This window comes from Misgurnus anguillicaudatus, chromosome 8 (assembly GCF_027580225.2).
Source record: "Misgurnus anguillicaudatus chromosome 8, ASM2758022v2, whole genome shotgun sequence".
Classification (NCBI taxonomy): domain Eukaryota; kingdom Metazoa; phylum Chordata; class Actinopteri; order Cypriniformes; family Cobitidae; genus Misgurnus; species Misgurnus anguillicaudatus.
The window spans coordinates 18,410,252-18,429,388 of record NC_073344.2 but is presented as its reverse complement, the minus strand read 5'-3'; the positions used below and the strand labels follow the sequence as shown (position 1 = coordinate 18,429,388).

Below are 19,137 nucleotides of genomic sequence, written 5' to 3'. Positions count from 1 at the left end.
TTTTCTTCTCATTTTGTGAGTCACTTTGGATAAAAATTGAAATGCCAAATGTAGATTTTGTTTCTATTTATTTTCTTTTTTCTTTCTTTCTTTCGCTCGTTCTTTCTTTCTTTTCTTTTTGTGAATCACTTTAGGTGAAGGTGAAATGCCAAATGTACATTTTGTTTCTCTTTCTAATCTTTTTTCTTTCTTTTTTTTTTAGCTAGCTCGCTTTCTTTTATTTTCTTTGTGTGAGTCACTTTGGATAAAAGGTGATATGCCAATTGCATTTTTCTTTCTTTCTTTCTTTCTGTGAGTCACTTTGGATTAAAGTGTTTGCCAAAAGCATAAATATATAGTCGACCATCTAAAATACTTTACATTGAATAATACACATGTATATTTCAGTGCATGTACAGTTTCTCTCTGTGATTAATCAGGGTTATTGTTGATGTAATATATAGTGGAGCCTCTACTGTGTTTCCTTAACTGAGCAGTATTGTCCATTGATGCTGAAACATGTGAAAGGAGAGGATTACATTCATTTCTATAGCTCGAGACTATTCACGCGGAAAGAGCAATACTATAGGCACCGCTGTAATGTCAAACCCTGATTTATATACACATTCCTGTGTATATAGAGTGGTTACAGGCATTTACTTCATGTGTTTGAAAATGAACATGATACGATCTTGTTAACAAACGTTAAGCATGTGGGCATACATTATTCTACACTATCAGAATGTTTTGTCTCAAGCATGTTTACAACAAATAGAAAAAAATTATGACATATTGGGACAGAATGATGAAATCTTTAACCTTTATCTTTAAAGCTTAATCTTTAAATACATACATTTATTTTTAAAGGGCACCTACTATGCAAATCCATCTTTACAATGTGTATGAACACATAAATGAAAAAAATCATTTTTAATCCCCATCAAACCAAAGGTTACATTTGGTTATGGTTGTGTATGCATCCGGGACTCCTGTCTGTGAATCAGCTTGGAGCCAAGTATAAAACAGACAGTGCTAAAACACACTCCAGAAAGGCACCCTGGAGTTCACTAAATATGGTGCAGAATGTGTGCTGTGGGACGTCAGTGGTTGAGGATGGTGACAGAACAAAGAGGTGGGGAATACGCAGTGGATGAGACCAACTGAGAAGTGGTGTACCCCACAGAGGGATTTGGGAAGAGACATGGCCTACTTGTGGAACAAATTCCTGTATAAGTATTACATGCTTTTTGTCTCCCCCTACAGGGAGGAAGTCAAACTGACATTGCATCCACTAAAAAGCATCTTTACAATGCTACGATGAATAAACCATTATATAGTGTGCATCCCCAGTCCATAGCGTAACTGCAAATAATTGTAAATAACCATCACAACAGCTACAACACCATAAAAATATTTTACCTCTTCATGGCATTCCAGGTGAAAAAGTAGTACACTTCCATAGTGTACTTAAAGTGCTTTATTTTCGCACACTAATTTTGTACTTAAGAAGTACTAAAGGTGAATTTTTAGTATATTAAAGGAATATTCCATTTTCTTAAAAGAAAAATCAAGATAATTTACTCACCACCATGTCATCCAAAATATTGATGTCTTTCTTTGTTCAGTCCAGAAGAAATTATGTTTTTTGAAGAAAGCATTGCAGAATTTTTCTAATTTTAATGGACTTTAATAGAGCCCAACATTTAATACTTGACTCAACACGTAGCGGTTTTTTTCAACGGAGTTTCAAAGGACTATAAGCGGTCCCAAGCGAGGCGTGGGGATCTTGTCTGGCGAAACGATTGTCATTTTTGACAAGAAAAATAAAAAATATATACTTTTAAACCACAATTTTTCGTCAAGGTCCGGTCCAGCGCGACCTAACGTAAATGCGTAGTGACGTAGGGAGGTCACGTGTTACATATATAAAACGCACATTTGCGGACCATTTTAAACAATAAACTGCCACAAAGATATTAATTAGTATCAGTTGACATACAACAACGTAGGAACGGTCCTCTTTCTCAACACATGTAAACACTGGGGCGGAGTTTCGCGTTCGTCCTCTGTGACCTCTTGACGTGATGACGTATTGCGGTGACGTAGTGGGGTCAGCTGGCGCATCACGACCGGATCTACACGACGAGAAGTTGTGCTTTAAAAGTGTATATTTGTTATTTTTATTGTCAAAAATGACAATCGTTTCGCTAGATAAGACCCTTATGCCTCGTTTGGGATTGTTTATAGTCCTTTGAAACTCCGTTGAAAAAAACTGTTAAGTATTGAATTAAGTATTAAATGTTGGGTTCTATTAAAGTCCATTAAAATTAGAAAAATTCTGCAATGTTTTCTTCAAAAAACATAATTTCTTCTCGACTGAACAAAGAAAGACATCAACATTTTGGATGACATGGTGGTGAGCAAACCATCTGGATTTTTCTTTTAAGAAAATGGACTAATCCTTTAAGATGCTCCTAAGATCATCTAAGTGTACTTCACTGTGCTATTTTGAGACACCATAAATATGAACTAAAATGTGCTAAAAATGTATTTAAAAAATGTATTTATGTACCACTTTTAGTAAACTTGAACCCATCTTTGTATGAAAGTTGAGTTCAAGTTTAATACAAGTGTTTACTAAATAATTTTTTTAATACAGAGATAGTATGTTAAAAGTGCATTTTAGTTTATATTCATGGTATCTCAAAATAGCACAGTGAAGTACACTTAGATAATCTTAAGAACACCTTAAAAAGTACTAAAGATGAAATTTTATTATAAGAAGTATATAAAGCACTTTAAGTACACTATGAAAGTGTACAAATTTTTCACCTGGGATTAAATTACACATGGCATTTAGAAATTATTCCTTGCTTTAAAGGTGCAGATTTGCAAATAAACATACATTAACCCTGTTTCCACCCTTAATTTTTGCATAAATGTTTAGTGCATCAAAACTTTTACTAAAGCGTTAATTATCGATTCAAAGCAAATGTCTTACTAAAACCATGAGACTGTAAAATGGCCTATACTGTTAGAAAAAAATAGTCAAAAATTATCCAAAGCTGTCACTAGGGCAGTACCCTTAACAAAAAAGTCATAATATGCACCATTTATGTACAGATAATGTATACATTTGGCACTAATATGTACCTCTGAGTAACTAAAATAAACTCATTGCAAATGTGTACTTTTTTAAAAGGGTACCACCCCAGTGACAGCTAGAGGCCATTTTTCCCCGACAGTGTAAATGTCTCCAAAATGACATTTTAGCCCTCAAGAAAAAAATAATCTCCCAAATCATCATTTACTCACACATTGTGCTAGCAACACAAAGGTCATGGGTTCAACCCCAGGGAATGATAAATGCACTGAAAAAAATGACTTTCTTACTTAGTATTTTTGTCTTGTTTTCAGTACAAATATCCAAAAAATTAAATTAAAATGTATTTTCTTGATAAGCAAAATGACCTAAAAAATAATGACCTAAAAATAAGTTGCAAAACGAGATAACCACCGTTTTTTTAATTGTTCAGAAATCTCGTTTTTTTGGTTGTGCATTCCAATTAATTTCAATTCAACTGCAGTTGGTTTGTTTTGATTTAAACCTTCATAACTTAAAAAATACAGCTAAGTTCCACCATAAAACAAAATAATAACATGATAACATAATAATAAACATGTTTTGACAAAAATGTTAAAAAATTGATTTATCTCGTTTTGCAACGAAACTCTTCAAATATACAATTTAAGTGAATTTGTGCTTTAAACAAGCAAAAAGCTGCGTGTTTATGAAAAATATAAGATTTTTTTATCCCATTGGCATTTTTTTTTTAGGTCATTTTGCTCTTTAAGCAAATAAAGAGGACATTTTACAAGACTTTTTAAGAAATATTTGGTGTCCCCAGAGTCACCGTTTTCTCACTCGTGTTGTTACAAACCTGTAAAAATGTCTTTGTTCTGATGTACTTGAAGGAAGATATTTTGAGGATGTAAACAAACCATTCATGAGCCCCATTCACTTTATTAGTAGGAATTTACAGGTTTGTAACAACATATGAATGAGAAAATGACAGAATTCAAATTTTTGGGTGAACTATGCCTTTAATTTAAGAATTTTTAGATACTTGTACTGAAAACAAGACAAAGTAAGTCATTTTTTGCAGTGTATACTAATATATATATAAATAATATTCTTATATGTACACTGCAAAAAATGATGTTCAAGAAAAAAAACTTAGTATTTCTGTCCTGTTTTCAGCAAAAACATCTAAAAATTCCCAAATCAAGATGCTTCCTCTTGATGAACAAAACGACCCAAGAAAACAAGTCCAGTTTCTAGACCAAAAACATCAAATTTAAGTGATTTTGTGCATAAACCCAGCAAAAAAATCTGCCAATGGGGTAAGCAAGATTTAAACACTAAATAAAAAAATAGCTTATCCCATTGGCAGATTTTTTTGCTTGTTATATGCACAAAATTACTTAAATTTGATATTTTTGTCTAAAAACTAAAAAAAATGTCTTAGGTCATTTTGCTCATCAAGAAAATCATCCCAATCTAAGAATTTTTTGACATTTCCACTGGAAACAAGACAAAAATACTAACACAATTTTCTCTTGTAAATCATTTTTTGCAGTGTAACATGATCAATGCCGGCCGGTGTCTTCTTTTTCAAGGGCGCATGATGATAAGTTCGTCACAACATGTAGCCCATCGTGTGTGGTTCCATTTTTCAAAATATGTGTTCTGCGCTTTGAGTGATCCTATGTGCATCACGTATCCTGTCAAAACAAGTGCCCACTGCAGACGCATCCAAAGGGTTTATGATAAAAGAGACGCTCGCGTTTGCCAGATACTTGCATAATCTCATGCGTAATAAGAGTTTACTGTTAAGGGAGTGTCTTGTGTGTATTATGTGAATGTGATCGTCTCTTTTATCATAAACTGTTTTGACGCGTGTGAAGCAGGCACTCATTTTGACAAAACACGTGATGCACACGGTTTACATGATGCAACAAACACATATTTTGAAAACATGAGCAACACACATGACACTCCCGAACACTTATTTTGAATTTGCGCCCATCTGAAAAACACTCATGAACCGCCACTGAACATGATGTTACATAACCCTCAAAACACAAACAGACAATGTTTCTGTTGTTGTGCAAGTGGCACATCATTTAATTCATATTCCATGAGGAAAAGGTTGCAACTGGCAGAGTGGGCGGGGTTAACACTGAGAGGAGGATACATCAGTTTCACTGTCAAGACTGTAGATTATCGTGCTTGAAACGTACATTTATCACCTCGCTCTCTCTCATTCACACGCACACAAACAGATGACACTATACTCCACCAAACGCTCTACACTTAAGTCAAATCATTTTTGTTTTGCGTTATGGTCGTAAAAAGTAAATTAAAAAGCACTGGAGAAAAACCAGCAGAGATGTGTTTGATAGCTTCATCATATCCTTCAGTGGGGTTTATACTGCACTTCACAACAGCGCTAACAACAACCCAACTCACTGCCTGGGTTTCTATAATACAACATTTAAAACAATAATAATAAAAACATAAAAAATGACACTGAACACATGACTTCATCCACTTAAAACAACAAAGAAAAGAGCCTGTCTACTCAAGTCAAACGTCACGAGTATCATTTAACAACGAAAAGTAAACCACCACTTCACTGGATATGATGAAAAACTAGAACTTTTTCATAGCCTTTGCGTTAAAAAAAATCTGATCAATGCATGTGTACAGTTAATCAACATCAAACCTCTAAACTTTTAACTGTGAGTTTAGAGTATTTTCATTTCATTTAGGTTAAATTCAAGGCCTTTGTGTGCAGCCAATTGAAACTCTGCTTTTGACTTTTCTCTAGTGTTTCGCAGATAAAACGACCGTTTGTTAATTTTAAACTGTGCTGTCTATAGTCTTTCCGATGTTGCTTGAGTTAGCCGGTTTGAGTAATGGGTCGCCCTCTAGGTGTTGTTTGCTGCACCTGCAGAAGAAACAGATGACAAAACATTTTTAAAGGTGCCAAAGAATGCATTGAAATAATCTGTTAAATTGTTCTCTGATATCTAAAGAGATTGGAAATGGGCGTTTCTGAGTGGACTTTTTTCAGTATGGACCTGCAAAATGTAACTGTAACGTCTATAAAAAAAAACAACTTATAGCATTAACTAGCATATAGCACTAATTCAACAGTAACAACTGATTTAATTTTGGGGTGTACATCTTGACTGTAACGTCACAGGCAGTGTTATGCTAAGATTGGCTTGTTTCCATCTTTTGAATTCATGAGGTTTACATAAGGAGGAGGAAACAATCGGGCTTGAGGCTCATGATATGTCAATACCTTGTACAGAACCGTCATTATAAAAGCAATAAGCCCCAAGAAGCAGTGGGTTACCAGTGCATTTTATAACAGCTAAGGGGCTTGTTAGGCACGACGTGAAGCGGAGTGCCTAAAGCCCCCTTAGCTGTTATAAAATGAACTGTAACCCCACTGCTTTGCGGGGCTTATTGCTTTTATAAAACGGTTACCTCATATGCATAACGTTAGCAGGATTTCATAAATAAAACACAAATAAGTTTATTATAACAAATATTACTCTTCCTCCAAACAAAGTAGTTCCTCAGAATCAAGTGTGGCTGATACAGAGCATAATTCCCAACCAACACAGACGCAGCAAAGACGCAATGAAAATATGATTAAAGACTGTGATGTATATTTTTATAAAATCAACATTCATCTAAAATATACATTAACATTTATATCGTGCAACTGTTGAGGTGATGATCAAATATGCATGGAAGCATGCTTAACTTTAACTCTTTCCCGTCATCGTTTTTTTTTTTTTAAGTTGCCACCAAGTTTTAGTTAAATTGCTTCCAGAAAAATTATCTTCTCTAAATAAACATAAAATATATCAAATGAAAGAACAGACCATCCGCTTAAAAAAAAAACCTGTTTCATCCTACCTTCATTTGTTCTCTTATCACCTCTCAAATTTTCTAATAAAAGCAGAGATAATTGAATTTTTGTGAATAACTTTTGTAAGAGATCAGATTCAGAGCCTGATGAAAACACGCTGTTTTCAGTGTTGAGTGAATGCGTCACTGTTTAAATTGGGTAAGATCGCCACCCAGTGGATAATAGCGGACGTATGAACTTCAGTTATAAACTCCTCAGACAACGTTTTCTCTTTATCGACGAGATGACTCAACAATATTTATTGACATATATCTGGATATCGCCATTAAGTGTACAATTGTAGAAAAATTTAAAATATGATTAAAGATTCTGGTGTTTTTTCATAAATCAGTATGCAGCAACAGTGGCGCAGTGATACTTATGTAATGCGGTCTGAACCGTGGGGTTACCAGGGTATTTTATCACGGCTTAGAACGCGTTTCAACCAATCAGCATGAAGAACCAGACCGGGCCGTTTTATAATCATCTATAACTAGGTACTACAGAAAAAAAGTAATACAGTTTTACATTCTACGGCACCTTTAAAACTACAATGCAATTTTCTAAAACATAATTATTTTTGAAATCCAAGCTAAAGTCTCAAAATTTTATTCTGAGATAACATGTATCAAAGTTTGATTCAACGCTATCTCACATATTTTATGAGTTGGCTAACTCGTATTAATTTATACAACCACATTCGTAAGTTTTTGCAAAATTTGCCTTGACCACTGGGAGGCTGCGGTTTGGGGTTTGGTTTCTTTGTTGTTTTTTTTTCATGAGAATCGTACGTTTTTGCACGATTACCTTTGTATGAATTCATAAGCCAACTCGTAAAATATGTAGGAATTCTTGTAAGATCAGGCTTTTTGATTTCACTCATTGATTTCAAATTGATATCAATCTTTGACATGAACTTACTTGGTCAACATTAAAGATATAATTTATGTTGAAAATGTTACATTATATAAGATGATTTTATATAGAAAACGTTAACTGAAAAGTTGAAAAAGCATAAAATGCCATTCGCAACCAGTAGTGTGTCTGTGGCTCTCTTATTTTATGATACTGCACCCTGACATTGGTCCATTAGCTGTGCGCTCATTGGACTGCTGGTCAAGTTCTGACAAAAGCTTTAGGATGTTCAGAGCAGCCATGTCCAAAGAGAAAAAAATGTCAGTAAAAAAAAACTTCAGTAAAAAAGTACCATGTTCTTTTGTATTTTTTTTAAATACATACCATGTCAAATCCATACTTTCAATATATAAAGTATGTTATTCTTTGAAGTGCCATATACATAACATGGCACATGATTTTTGATAATCCTCAAATCTTGTAGTACCAAAAAATACATATCAAAAGGACAAAATGCATGGGTGATTCTCACGAAACCATTGAAACACCACGGCACTAATGATTTTAGCTTTAAAATGTGTAATATAGTAACATTAATAGCATCAGAATTAACACAATACTGTGTTCTACCTTGCACAATGTGTGATTTCAACATAAGAATTTATAATTGTAAATTTTATCTCATTTTCTGCTGAAATTCTCATTACCGCAATGTGTCCGGCTGTGTTTGAACATGCGTTATGTTGTAATTTAATCAAATTAACACAAAAATATTAAGAAAAAAAATAAATGGATGGTTTGCTAGACTACTTTAGATGACAGAAAAAATATTTACTGAATATTCATGTATAATAATAATGAAGAAAAATAAGGAAAATGATGTGTCCATGCCTGATGTTCTCATCCTCCGCAACACTTTTTGAGAACAGTTTAAGCACACATACAGAATTTTAATAAAGTTTGATTTTGAGTGACCAAGCACATGGACCAGTTACTTCAAGATGGCTACCAGGTAAGATCATTTTTTACAGTTAATTTGAAATATTGTCTTGTCAGAATGCTTACACGACATTTTGATTATCATTACCGCAACAGATGCTTATTAAATGTTAATTTAATTAATAGAAGCATAATACTTTGATTTTAAATGCATGTGCAGAATCTCCAAATTATGTTCTTTCAGGTTTGTCATGTCATTTTGAAAATATGTCAGTGTTGATGTTTTCTGACTGTTGCGGTAATGAGATTTTTTAGGACTAATTTTTTAAATTATGTTACAAAAAGTGTTAAATGATAAGTAAAAGTTTTTAAATTAATGTTCCCATTTGCTCCAGACTTTGTTTTTCAATGTCTGGTGGGAAAAAAAGTAAATTTAAGCAATTTTTACATTTTCATGCTTGACATGTTTAAAACTAAGTTTTCGTGAGAATCACCCGCATCAGTGTCATACATTTTTGTTAAACACATAGCTAATCCAAAGATCTATGGGAAAAATGGGCTTTTGTGTCCTGCTAACTTCGGGTTGGCTTACAATAATACGTCACCCCTTTGGCATGCTACTGATGTTCATCTATGAAAACAAAATGTGGTCTGTAAAGAAAACAAACATGTTCGGGTATGAGTATGCTTACCATGTCATGGCAAGACTCCACGTCCTTGCCGATGCCATGGCTGATCAGAGGAGGCTGAGAAGAGCAGTTGATCAGAGACACAAACTCGTTCTTGTTGTTTTTTGGAAAGTCTTTATATTCAACCTGCGGCAGATTCAGAATTCACTTTTAAAGCAACTGAAATCTTCTAATTCAATAGTAGTTGAATTCAAAAGTAACTGTGCGTTCATTATCACACAAAGTACCTGTAAGCCCTGTACAGTAGCCAGGTATCCGAGTTGTTCGGATGGTCTGGTAAGGGGCCCGTGAGGTCTGTGTGCCAAGTTGTTGTTAGTCTTCAGTATACCCTCAGCGGTCGGGGATGTGCCAGCGTACAGGAGCTCATTGGCAATAATGGCCGTTACTGTGGCTTTGGCAGGGTTGTGAGCAGCTGGGCGACCGTAGTCTTTGGCGTGGGGTCCCTGGTTGGCACCCACTGCCTGTGCCACCTCGGGTACCATGGGTAATATTCCAGCAGGGAGCTGCTGATGGTTAAGGAAGGGCATTCGGAAATCTTCCTCCTTGTTGACACGCAGAAATAAGCAAAGAGTTAATATGGAGTGCTCCAAAAACAAAATAAATATATAATACAGGTAAATAAAAATCACCTACCAAGCCCAGCCTTCTCCACAGAGCCTGGCTCAAAGAAGGTCACTTTTCGTCCATCTCCAGGTTTTTTAGCAGGTGGCTTTACAAACACAAATGCACGCTTTAGCAAACGACTACACTTGAAGTTACATAAAAATACAGAGACAAAATTGGCACGGAATTGCATCACTGTCTTCTATTACTACTATCATCTCAGTATTTTTAAACCCATGCATGCGTTCAAACGGTTATCTGTTTCGTCATAAATCATTCACCTTCTCCTCTGTTTTAAGTGCAGGTTTGGGGGGTTGTGGCTGAGGCACTTTGAAGCCCAGAAGCTCCAGCATCTTCTCGGCAGCATTTCGCTTGGCCACTTTTTTACTAGGACCCATTCCCTCAGCAGTCTGCCCCGCAACAGACACCTGAGCGAGAGACACAGTGAGAGATCGGAGGACAAATAACTTAGCCAGGAGCATTTTTATGTAAAGGTAAATGATGCCAAAAGAAGCATAATTATGCAGCATTAGGCTGTGTTGGCTCTGATTAAAGGGATAGTTCACCCAAAAATGAAAATAATGTCATTAATGACTCACCCTCATGTTGTTCCAAACTTGTAAGACCTCCGATCATCTTCGGAACACAGTTTAAGATGTTTCATATTTAGTCTGAGCTTGTTGACCCTTCATTGAAAATCTACGTACGGTATACTGTCCATGTCTAGAAAGGCAATAAAAACATCATCAATGTAGTCCATGTGACATCAGTGGGTCAGTTGGAATGTGTTGAAGCATCAAAAATACATTTTGGTACAAAAATAACAAAAATTACGACTCTATTCAGCATTGTCTTCTCTTCCGCGTCCGTTGCGAAGCGCATGCGCAAAAGTCACGTGACTACAGTGACGCGGATGACGTGTTATCCTCAGACATGTTTGGGAAAATTTTTTTCCAAACTTACAGCGTGCGTCTCCTCAGACTGTAAATGAAGCCCAGGCGCACAAAAAAAAAAACAGTGGGGCGCACCAGATAACACGTCAGCCACGTAACTGCAGACTTTCGTCTCGTGCATGCATTGCATTCACAACAGACGCGGAAGAGAAGACAATGCTTGTAATTTTTGTTCTTTTTGGACCAAAATGTATTTTGGATGCTTCAACACATTCTTACTGACCCACTGACGTCTCATGGACTACTTTGATGATGTTTTTATTGCCCCTCTGGACATGGACAATACCGTACATAGATTTTCAATGAAGTGTCAACAAGCTCTCGGACTAAATATAAAACATCTTAAACTGTGTTCCGAAGATAAACGAAGATCTTACGAGTTTGGAACGACATGAGGGTGAGTTATTAATGACATTATTTTTATTTTTGGGTGAGCTATCCCTTTAAGTACCTGCATGACAAATTCTCTGCGTCGGGGCAGTCCTCTCTCCGTCACCAACATATATTCAGGCTCTTTTTCTTTCTTGGCCTGCTGGATTTGTGCTAGTCGGCTGATGGGGTTCATGCCCTGACCGTACTCTGGGCTAGTTTGAAGCTGAAATGTTCAAAAGGACAATACTTATTCACTTTATAATTTTAAAAATGAAAAACGCAAAAACGTGCATGCCAAACCAACAAGTGGCGATATAACCCTAACCATAAAACCATCAATTAAAAGCCAATAAAAAGGTTATTAGCAGCAATACTTTGGCTACGTCCGATGCACAGACTCGCTTACGCAAACAAAGGAAATGGTGGTGCACAATCAGACATTTCTGATTTGGGGAACTAAGTTTCTGTACTACGCTAGTTCACCCAAACAGCAGTCTAGCCATCAAAATATCACAGACACTGCAAATCATCTTTTACCTTAATAATGGATTTGCTTTTCTTTTTAATGCGTAGTGGCATCTTATCAGTGACGGGAAGTTGGGGCAGTTTGTTGAGCTCCTCCAGCACGGCGACGGCAGCCAGCTTTTTGGCGATCTTCTTGCTCTTGCCCTCTCCCTCGCCTGAGAACTCACCCACCGTAACTCTCACCACGAAGCTCTTCATGTGAGGAGGCCCCGCCTCTTTCAGCACCTACGTGATGAGGATAAACAGTCGTGAAAGTGAGAAGTTGTTCTTTGTGCCGACTAAAAATGGTCCGTGACATACCTCGAAATCCACGGACATGTTGCGTTTCAGAGCAATTTCAAACACTTGGCTGATCTCGGATTTGTTGAGGTTTTCTTGTGCCTGTTCCTCACTCATCTACAGGGAACAAAGGACATCATCATTCTGATGTATTTTTGGAAGGAGATAAATTGAAGATAAACCAATACGCGTATTGTTACTAAACAAAAATTGCATTACCATCATTGTATGGCTATAAATACATAAAATCATTTACAGTGTTTGTAATGTGAGCACGTACCTCTGCCATTTGCTGCAGCATTGGCTCTTTTTGCAGATATTTGAGAGCTTTAGCGGCAGCATCGTGTTTGGCTGCCTGACGCGTGCGGCCCTTGCCGTGGAACTGTTGCCCTCCGATCGACAGCTCCATGTGATACAGTACTGGCCCAACCGGGGGAAATGGGTAGTAATAACTGATAAAGAAAAGGTCACATAAAAATCAACAATCAAAGCATATTATTATATAGCAGCTCTAGTGTTATGGTAGCCTGGCTGCGCCCTTCTACGCACTTCCACTCAATTTCATTTTCCTTCAGTACTACGTCTGGGATTTCGGTCTATTCTAGCGTTTCGAGAAATCTAATTTTTGTAGGACCAAACGATGAGAACGATGACATTGATGTTGTGTGTCGTTGTGCATCAACCACCCGGCGTCATTCACATGCATTTCAATTGTATCGACTTTGTATGTAATCTACTTGCTTAAATCGTTGAATTCGTGTTTGGTGTGTATGCCCCATAAAATATTAAACTCAAGCGAAAAATATGCATGACCAAAGTTAAATCCTAAGAGTAATCAAAAACACTGCGGACTAGGCATGGGCCGGTTACCAGTTTCAAGGTATACAGAGGTTTTGAAGTCCAAGGTATGAGTTGTGTTTACACAAAATTAAATAAATCATTAAAGGGACAGTCCACTTTTTTGGAGGTATGCTCATTTTTCAGCTCCCCTAAGAGTTAAACATTTGATTTTTACCGTTTTGGAATCCATTCAGCTGATCTCCGGGTCTGGCGCTAGCACTTTTAGCATAGCTTAGCATAATCCATTGAAACGGATTAGACCATTAGCATCGCAAAGAGTTTGAATATTTTTCTTATTTAAACCTTGACTATTCTGTAGTTACATCGTGTACTAAGACCGACAGAAAATTAAGAGTTGTGATTTTCTAGGCCGATATGGCTAGGTGCTAGATGCTAATGGTCTAATCAGATTCAATGGATTATGCTAAAAAATGCTAAAAGTGGAAGTGCCAGACCCAGATATCAGCTGAGTGGATTCCAAAACGATAAAAATCTAATTTTTAACTCTAGGGGAGCTGGAAAATGAGCATATTTTAAAAAAAAAGTGGAGTGTCCCTTTAAGTCATGGAATTGATTTGATGTTTACCTTTAATATATATTAAAAAAATATATATATATATATATATTTGAAAGATTATATATTTATTATAATCTAATACCACCCCATGCCTACTACAGACTTGTAATATCATCAATCATCTGGGTTATAAGCTTAAAAATAAATGCATAATGTTGCATGGAGCGAGCATAGGGGCCTGGTGCTCTGATGTTGTAATTGAATGCTGGTCTCATCCCCTGGTAGGCATCTGTAGGTTTATAGATGGGCTTCTTGCCCAACTTCATACAAAGTGCATTTAGCTCCACAGTGTGGGTTATGCCATCTGTTGAAGGAGAAGAATAGTGATGCTTGGCAAGTACACACAAACACAACAATTGTATATAGTCGAAATACAGACATTTGGGATCTTAATGGAACAGTTCACCCAAAAAAAGAGAGAAAAAAAATTGAAAATTAAGCAGAAATCGGGATTCACTTTAAATGTACAGAATTCTTATGGTGCGTTCACACCAGACGCGGAAGAGGTTGCAAGCGTGAGTGATTTACATGTTAAGTCAATGCAAAGATACGAAAAGGCATCCTGCAGCACAGTAAGCGCGAATGGCGCAAGTTGAAAAATCTGAACTTTGGCGGATTTTTGTGCCGCGTTAACCAATCAGGAGCTTGCTCTAGCAGTGATGCGATTACAAGAAGCGAGCGGAGGCAGAAAAACCAAACAACAATGGGGGACAATCATCATCACTACACGAGACATCTTCATAGTTTTATAGGAATTAAAAGGATCTTTTTTGGAAGACTGAGGAGTTTACTCAATTTGAGCTATATAAGTTCCTCCAATGACGCGAATTTACACGTGAATGTTTCGAATAACTAGTATTTCACGCACAAATGAAGCGAGTAAACTCATAATGTTCAAGCGTCCAACTACACACGAGTAGCACGTTTTTGCCACCTCTTCCGCGTCTGGTGTGAACGCACAGTAAGTCATCAGGATTACATTGATGCATAAACTCCCAGTTCCTACTGCATATTTATAATCTGCACATTAAAAATACTTCATTTTGTGTAAAGTAAAACAACAAGTTTAAACCAGTTCAAGCAGACAATAACAGAAATTATATTTTGGTGTGAACTGTCCCCTTAAATAAAACGGGGTAAATAAGCGTTTAAACGTACAATCTGAGCCCTTGTAGAGTCCACCTGGATTCTTGCCGGGGTGACGGGGGGTTCGGTGAGTGGGTTTTGGCAGGGAAGTTTGGGCGAGGGCACATGATGCTGCTGAATGCTGGGCTTTTTTTATACTGGTCCCCTCTGCATCCCAGTGCAGGTCCCCCAGAGTTAACCGTACTGAGAAGATCTAACCAACAGACACCATCAGCAATTCAGAAAAGGGTTTGTGAATATATAGGAGAGGTTATTTCGGGGGGTATTACCTTGGAGTGGGCTGGTCCTTGTTCACTGAGTAACTTGTATTCCGGTTGAATCTTATTGTAACGGGCTAACTCATTCACCAAACACATCGGGGTCTTCTCTTTAGGGTTTGCCATGTTAGAGACTTGAACACACAAACAATATTGGATCAATGTGAAAATATATAAATCTCTAGGTTAGGTGTGTTTTTAATTTGGGAATAAACAGAACTAGATGAAATCGGATGATTTTTCTTCTGTATGGACTGATTTTAGGTAATCAAATAAGCAAATAGTAGACCTATAGACACTTAATGATAGCTGAAAACATGATGTAATTCACCAAATTATATTTAGACTCGATCAACATGCAAGGTGTCAGCAGATGAAGTTGATGAACGTTTATAATATGTGAAAACCATAAATCTTTATTCTAAGTGATTTATCTTTTTTCAGTCCATACCTTCAATGGGATTCGAACCCATGACCCTAATGTCGCTAACCCTATGCTATACTAGTTGAGCTGCAGGAGCACATGTGCATAATTAAATGTCCTCAAAAAGTTCTGAACACTTTTAACACCCACCTGTGGGGTTGCAGAAGGGCGTGGCTGAGGCAGAAGGCAGGGCGGAGTTTCTAATTGGATGACTGGCACTCTCTGATGGTAAGGAAGCGGTGGCACAGGGAATACTGAACCCGGGTTGGGGCGGAGTTAACTGTAAAGGGGCGGCACTGGGGTTGCCAGGTGCCTGGAACTGAAGCTGTGACATTCTGATTGGCTGACAAGGTGGTGGGTTGATTTAATGACCAGGTACAGACTTTGCAGTTGCAGGTGAAAGAACAATTTTTCGATGGAGTATAAAGAGAGGAGACAGTATGAGATTGTAGATTGACTGCAAAGTTCTACCTCGGAGAACAGGAATTAAAAGCAAAAAATTAGTTATTGTATATAAATACATGCTTATTTATGCATCCAAATTGGATTTCCATTTCATGAAGGAAGTAGGTATCGCAAACATCCTTTGTGAAACGTACTTCCTTCATAAAATGGAAATCCAATTTGGTTGCATTTTAAATTTTCTGTGTTAATTGAAATAATGCAAGCTAGTGTTGCACACTTCTGCCACACATCGGCTATAAAATTACATTTGTAGTCACAAGACTGTCAATTGTATTTGGGTCAGTGACAAAAACGGTTTGGCATTTAAGATGAGAAATTCAAAAATCCTTTTCAAAAACTTGTTTTAAAAGTTTTCAATGCACAGTGTATTTTTGATAATTTTATGCAATAAAAAATTATATTTGCACCATTTTTATGAAAGTTAAGACTGAATGTACCTGAAAATGTCAAATGGTGTAACCGCCAATTGCGTCAAAGAATGAGAAATATTCAATATTTTATGCATCTTGATGGCATGTAAGCGTAATCAGAAAAATCATTTTAAAATATAATTTTAATAGTTATTTCTAAATGTAAATTTTAATGTGTTTTTTGTAATATTTGTCCTGACATATGCTGAAAACAGCTCTGTTTTCTAATCTTTGACAAATGATGTAAAAATGATCATATTACACTAAACTAGGAGGATTATATTTTATTCCACATTTTTTAAGAATACATTTATATTTTCATTTTAAAAAAATACTAGTTACACTAATTGATTACACCACATTGACATTTCTGCAATTATTCCCCAAACATTCTTTCAAAATGAAATAAAATCAGAAATTTTAGATTTGGTCCTCAATATGCAAGTTATCTGCAAATTTATTTTGAAATTTTAACCCTTTACATTTAATTGAACCATACGGACACTTGGAGATGTTTAACCATTTAAAAGCTGCACAAACTTTTTATTTAAGGCTTAAAATATAAATATCAAAATGATTAGTAAAACTCTCTAATAGTGTGTGGCTTTTGCACTTTTAAAAGTGCACATGAATATCCCAATTTAAAACCTTATTTAGCTTTGATAAGTGAAAAATCGAATTGACTGAATATTTATGTTTTTATCCGATTAGTCGATTAATCGAAAAAAATATTAATTGCGGCCCAATCGATTAATCAATTATGAAAATTATCGTTAGTTGCAGCCCTAATAATTTACATAACTATTATCAGTGATGTATAAAGACTTCACAGAATTAATGGTTTTGTTTTTATTACATTAAAATAAAGGTTTTATCTACATACAACATGAGTCTTCTTACATGAAAGTCGCCATTTCACGGCATCATGTTTCGAACAAACTGTTCTTTAGAGCAAATTTTGTCACTACGTTGTCTCAGACCATGACATGTTTATCCTGTGGCAGCTACCGTAGATTCTCTACACGTTTCGAAAAGGAGGGGTGAGCTGTGGACTTAGCTGTTGGTTGCAATTCACAATCTTACCACTAGATCTCGCTAAAAATCTACATAGTGGACCTTTAAATAGGAACATTTACATTATTGATTTGTTCCTGAACAAAGTTATATTCAGGAGAAAATGGGAGGGATTAATAGGAGATCAAATATTTCGAGCTCAAAATAATTATTGGTTTAAGAAGATCCATGTAAAATTGTGATAAGACCTTGATGTAGGATTTACGTAGATCACAATTTAGTATGCAAATAAATTCAAGGCAGACCAAATAAAATATCAAATGATTACATCATCACAATTGAAAATGTATATTAGTTACATTTTAAATGGTGAAGACTAAAATTAGATTTTTAAACGTTATTTCAATAGGTTTAAACTCATTCAGACCTGATTTTCTCCTTTCTGCAGAAAAATTTTCGCCTAGTTTATATTAACAATTCTCCAATAGAAAGTATATGGGGTGACGTCATGTGCAATGCATACCCTGTATACCGAAATTAATTAGCCTAAAAAACTTTTGATTTTCATGTTCACAGATACCAAAACTGAGACAACATTTTGACAATTCTCATATTTTAATTGTATTAGCCATACAAGTGAACCAGATAATTTTATTAAACACTATTAAACACAAATGTAGTGTTAATTGAAAGAAAATGTGTAGATACGTCATCTTAAAACTGCGTTGCCTTGCAAAGTAATGTAACACTGCAAATATTAATGTTGAGAAGACCCAACTTATCGAAGTAAAATACTCGATGAAATTACAGTAACATGGCAACAAGCTTATAAGGGGTTGCCCATTACAGGAAACCTGATCAATATAGCACAAGAACAAAAGACAAATCCCACCTGCAAAAGTACAAAATCAATAAAAAATAACGTACACCGGTAAAACCGGCATTGACATACCAATGTAAGCTAGTGTCAAATATTAACATATACATAAACACACCATACATAACACGAGCTAATGTCAAGAGGATTTTTAGGTTACAAAACAACTTAAGTGTGCACTGTTTGCCCTTTTGCATGGGTAATTATAATGAACATAACAGATTAAAACAAGCACACAGGTCAGTCGTTTAAACAGAAAATAAATATTAGCCGTCAAAAAAACCTTACTAGACTAACGTTAGCCGTCACAAAAACCTTACTAGACTAACGTTACCCCTGCAAAGTAAAGTATCAAAGCCATCGCTATACACACAAACGCGTAACAACCGTGCAGCATTCAAACCAACCGTTCAAATGCAATATTAAATGTGTAATACAGTTATTTATTTAAGTTTTTATGTCAGTATGCGTTAAGATTCATTCAGTTGAATACAGTATGAACGGCTCGAGCTAAGCATTACTAGCTCGCGCATCTTCACAAACTCCGCCTGAAACCTCACCTCGGTTTATCTCTCTCCGGTTGTGATTTACTCCATGAGTTTGGATGTTAAAGAGTAGTGTCTCCTCGGTTTAATCCGGGTTTGGAGGTATTGTGGACTGGTTCAGTATGAAAATACGGGAGAGAGGTAGAGAGTGTGAGTATAGACAGGGCAAACACTAAAGAGAATAGCGCGATGTGTTCCGCCCCTGGCAGGAAATGACGTCACGGCGCTAATTTGTGGAGTTAATATTGTGCAAATGGGCTTATTAGGAACACATTTGTATTTGTATTAGTAATGCTTTAACTGTTTATTTTGTCTAATTTATAAAAATGGGTATATGCGGAGTCAGATTTGTGAAATGGGCCCTGTGTTACAGTGGTGGGTGGAGGGGCTGGTTAT

General features: G+C 36.1%; 1 protein-coding gene across 1 annotated transcript; it reads right to left on the bottom strand.

The window, feature by feature from the left end:
* Window positions 1–5,137: 5,137 nt before the first annotated feature.
* stau1 (staufen double-stranded RNA binding protein 1) lies at window positions 5,138–18,946 on the bottom strand. Its single transcript, XM_073870415.1, has 15 exons — window positions 18,757–18,946; window positions 15,581–15,901; window positions 15,019–15,140; window positions 14,762–14,942; window positions 13,757–13,907; window positions 12,467–12,638; window positions 12,208–12,303; window positions 11,920–12,132; window positions 11,462–11,605; window positions 10,339–10,485; window positions 10,090–10,163; window positions 9,682–10,006; window positions 9,464–9,580; window positions 8,046–8,131; window positions 5,138–5,993 (listed from the first exon to the last, which is right to left on the bottom strand). The coding sequence occupies exons 2-15, from the start codon at window positions 15,762–15,764 to the stop codon at window positions 5,906–5,908; spliced, it is 2,100 nt and encodes a 699-aa protein (XP_073726516.1). The 5' UTR covers window positions 15,765–15,901; window positions 18,757–18,946; the 3' UTR covers window positions 5,138–5,905.
* Window positions 18,947–19,137: the final 191 nt, after the last annotated feature.

Bases quoted from the DNA above. Each gene is read 5' to 3' on its own strand.
- stau1 (XM_073870415.1), bottom strand. From the start codon at position 15,764: ATGTCACAGCTTCAGTTCCAGGCACCTGGCAACCCCAGTGCCGCCCCT. The intron at 12,304-12,466 runs GTACGTGCTCAC...TGTTCCCTGTAG, and splicing joins TGCTGCAGCAAATGGCAGAG to ATGAGTGAGGAACAGGCACA. The intron at 10,486-11,461 runs GTACTTAAAGGG...TCTCTCGCTCAG, and splicing joins GCAGAGAATTTGTCATGCAG to GTGTCTGTTGCGGGGCAGAC.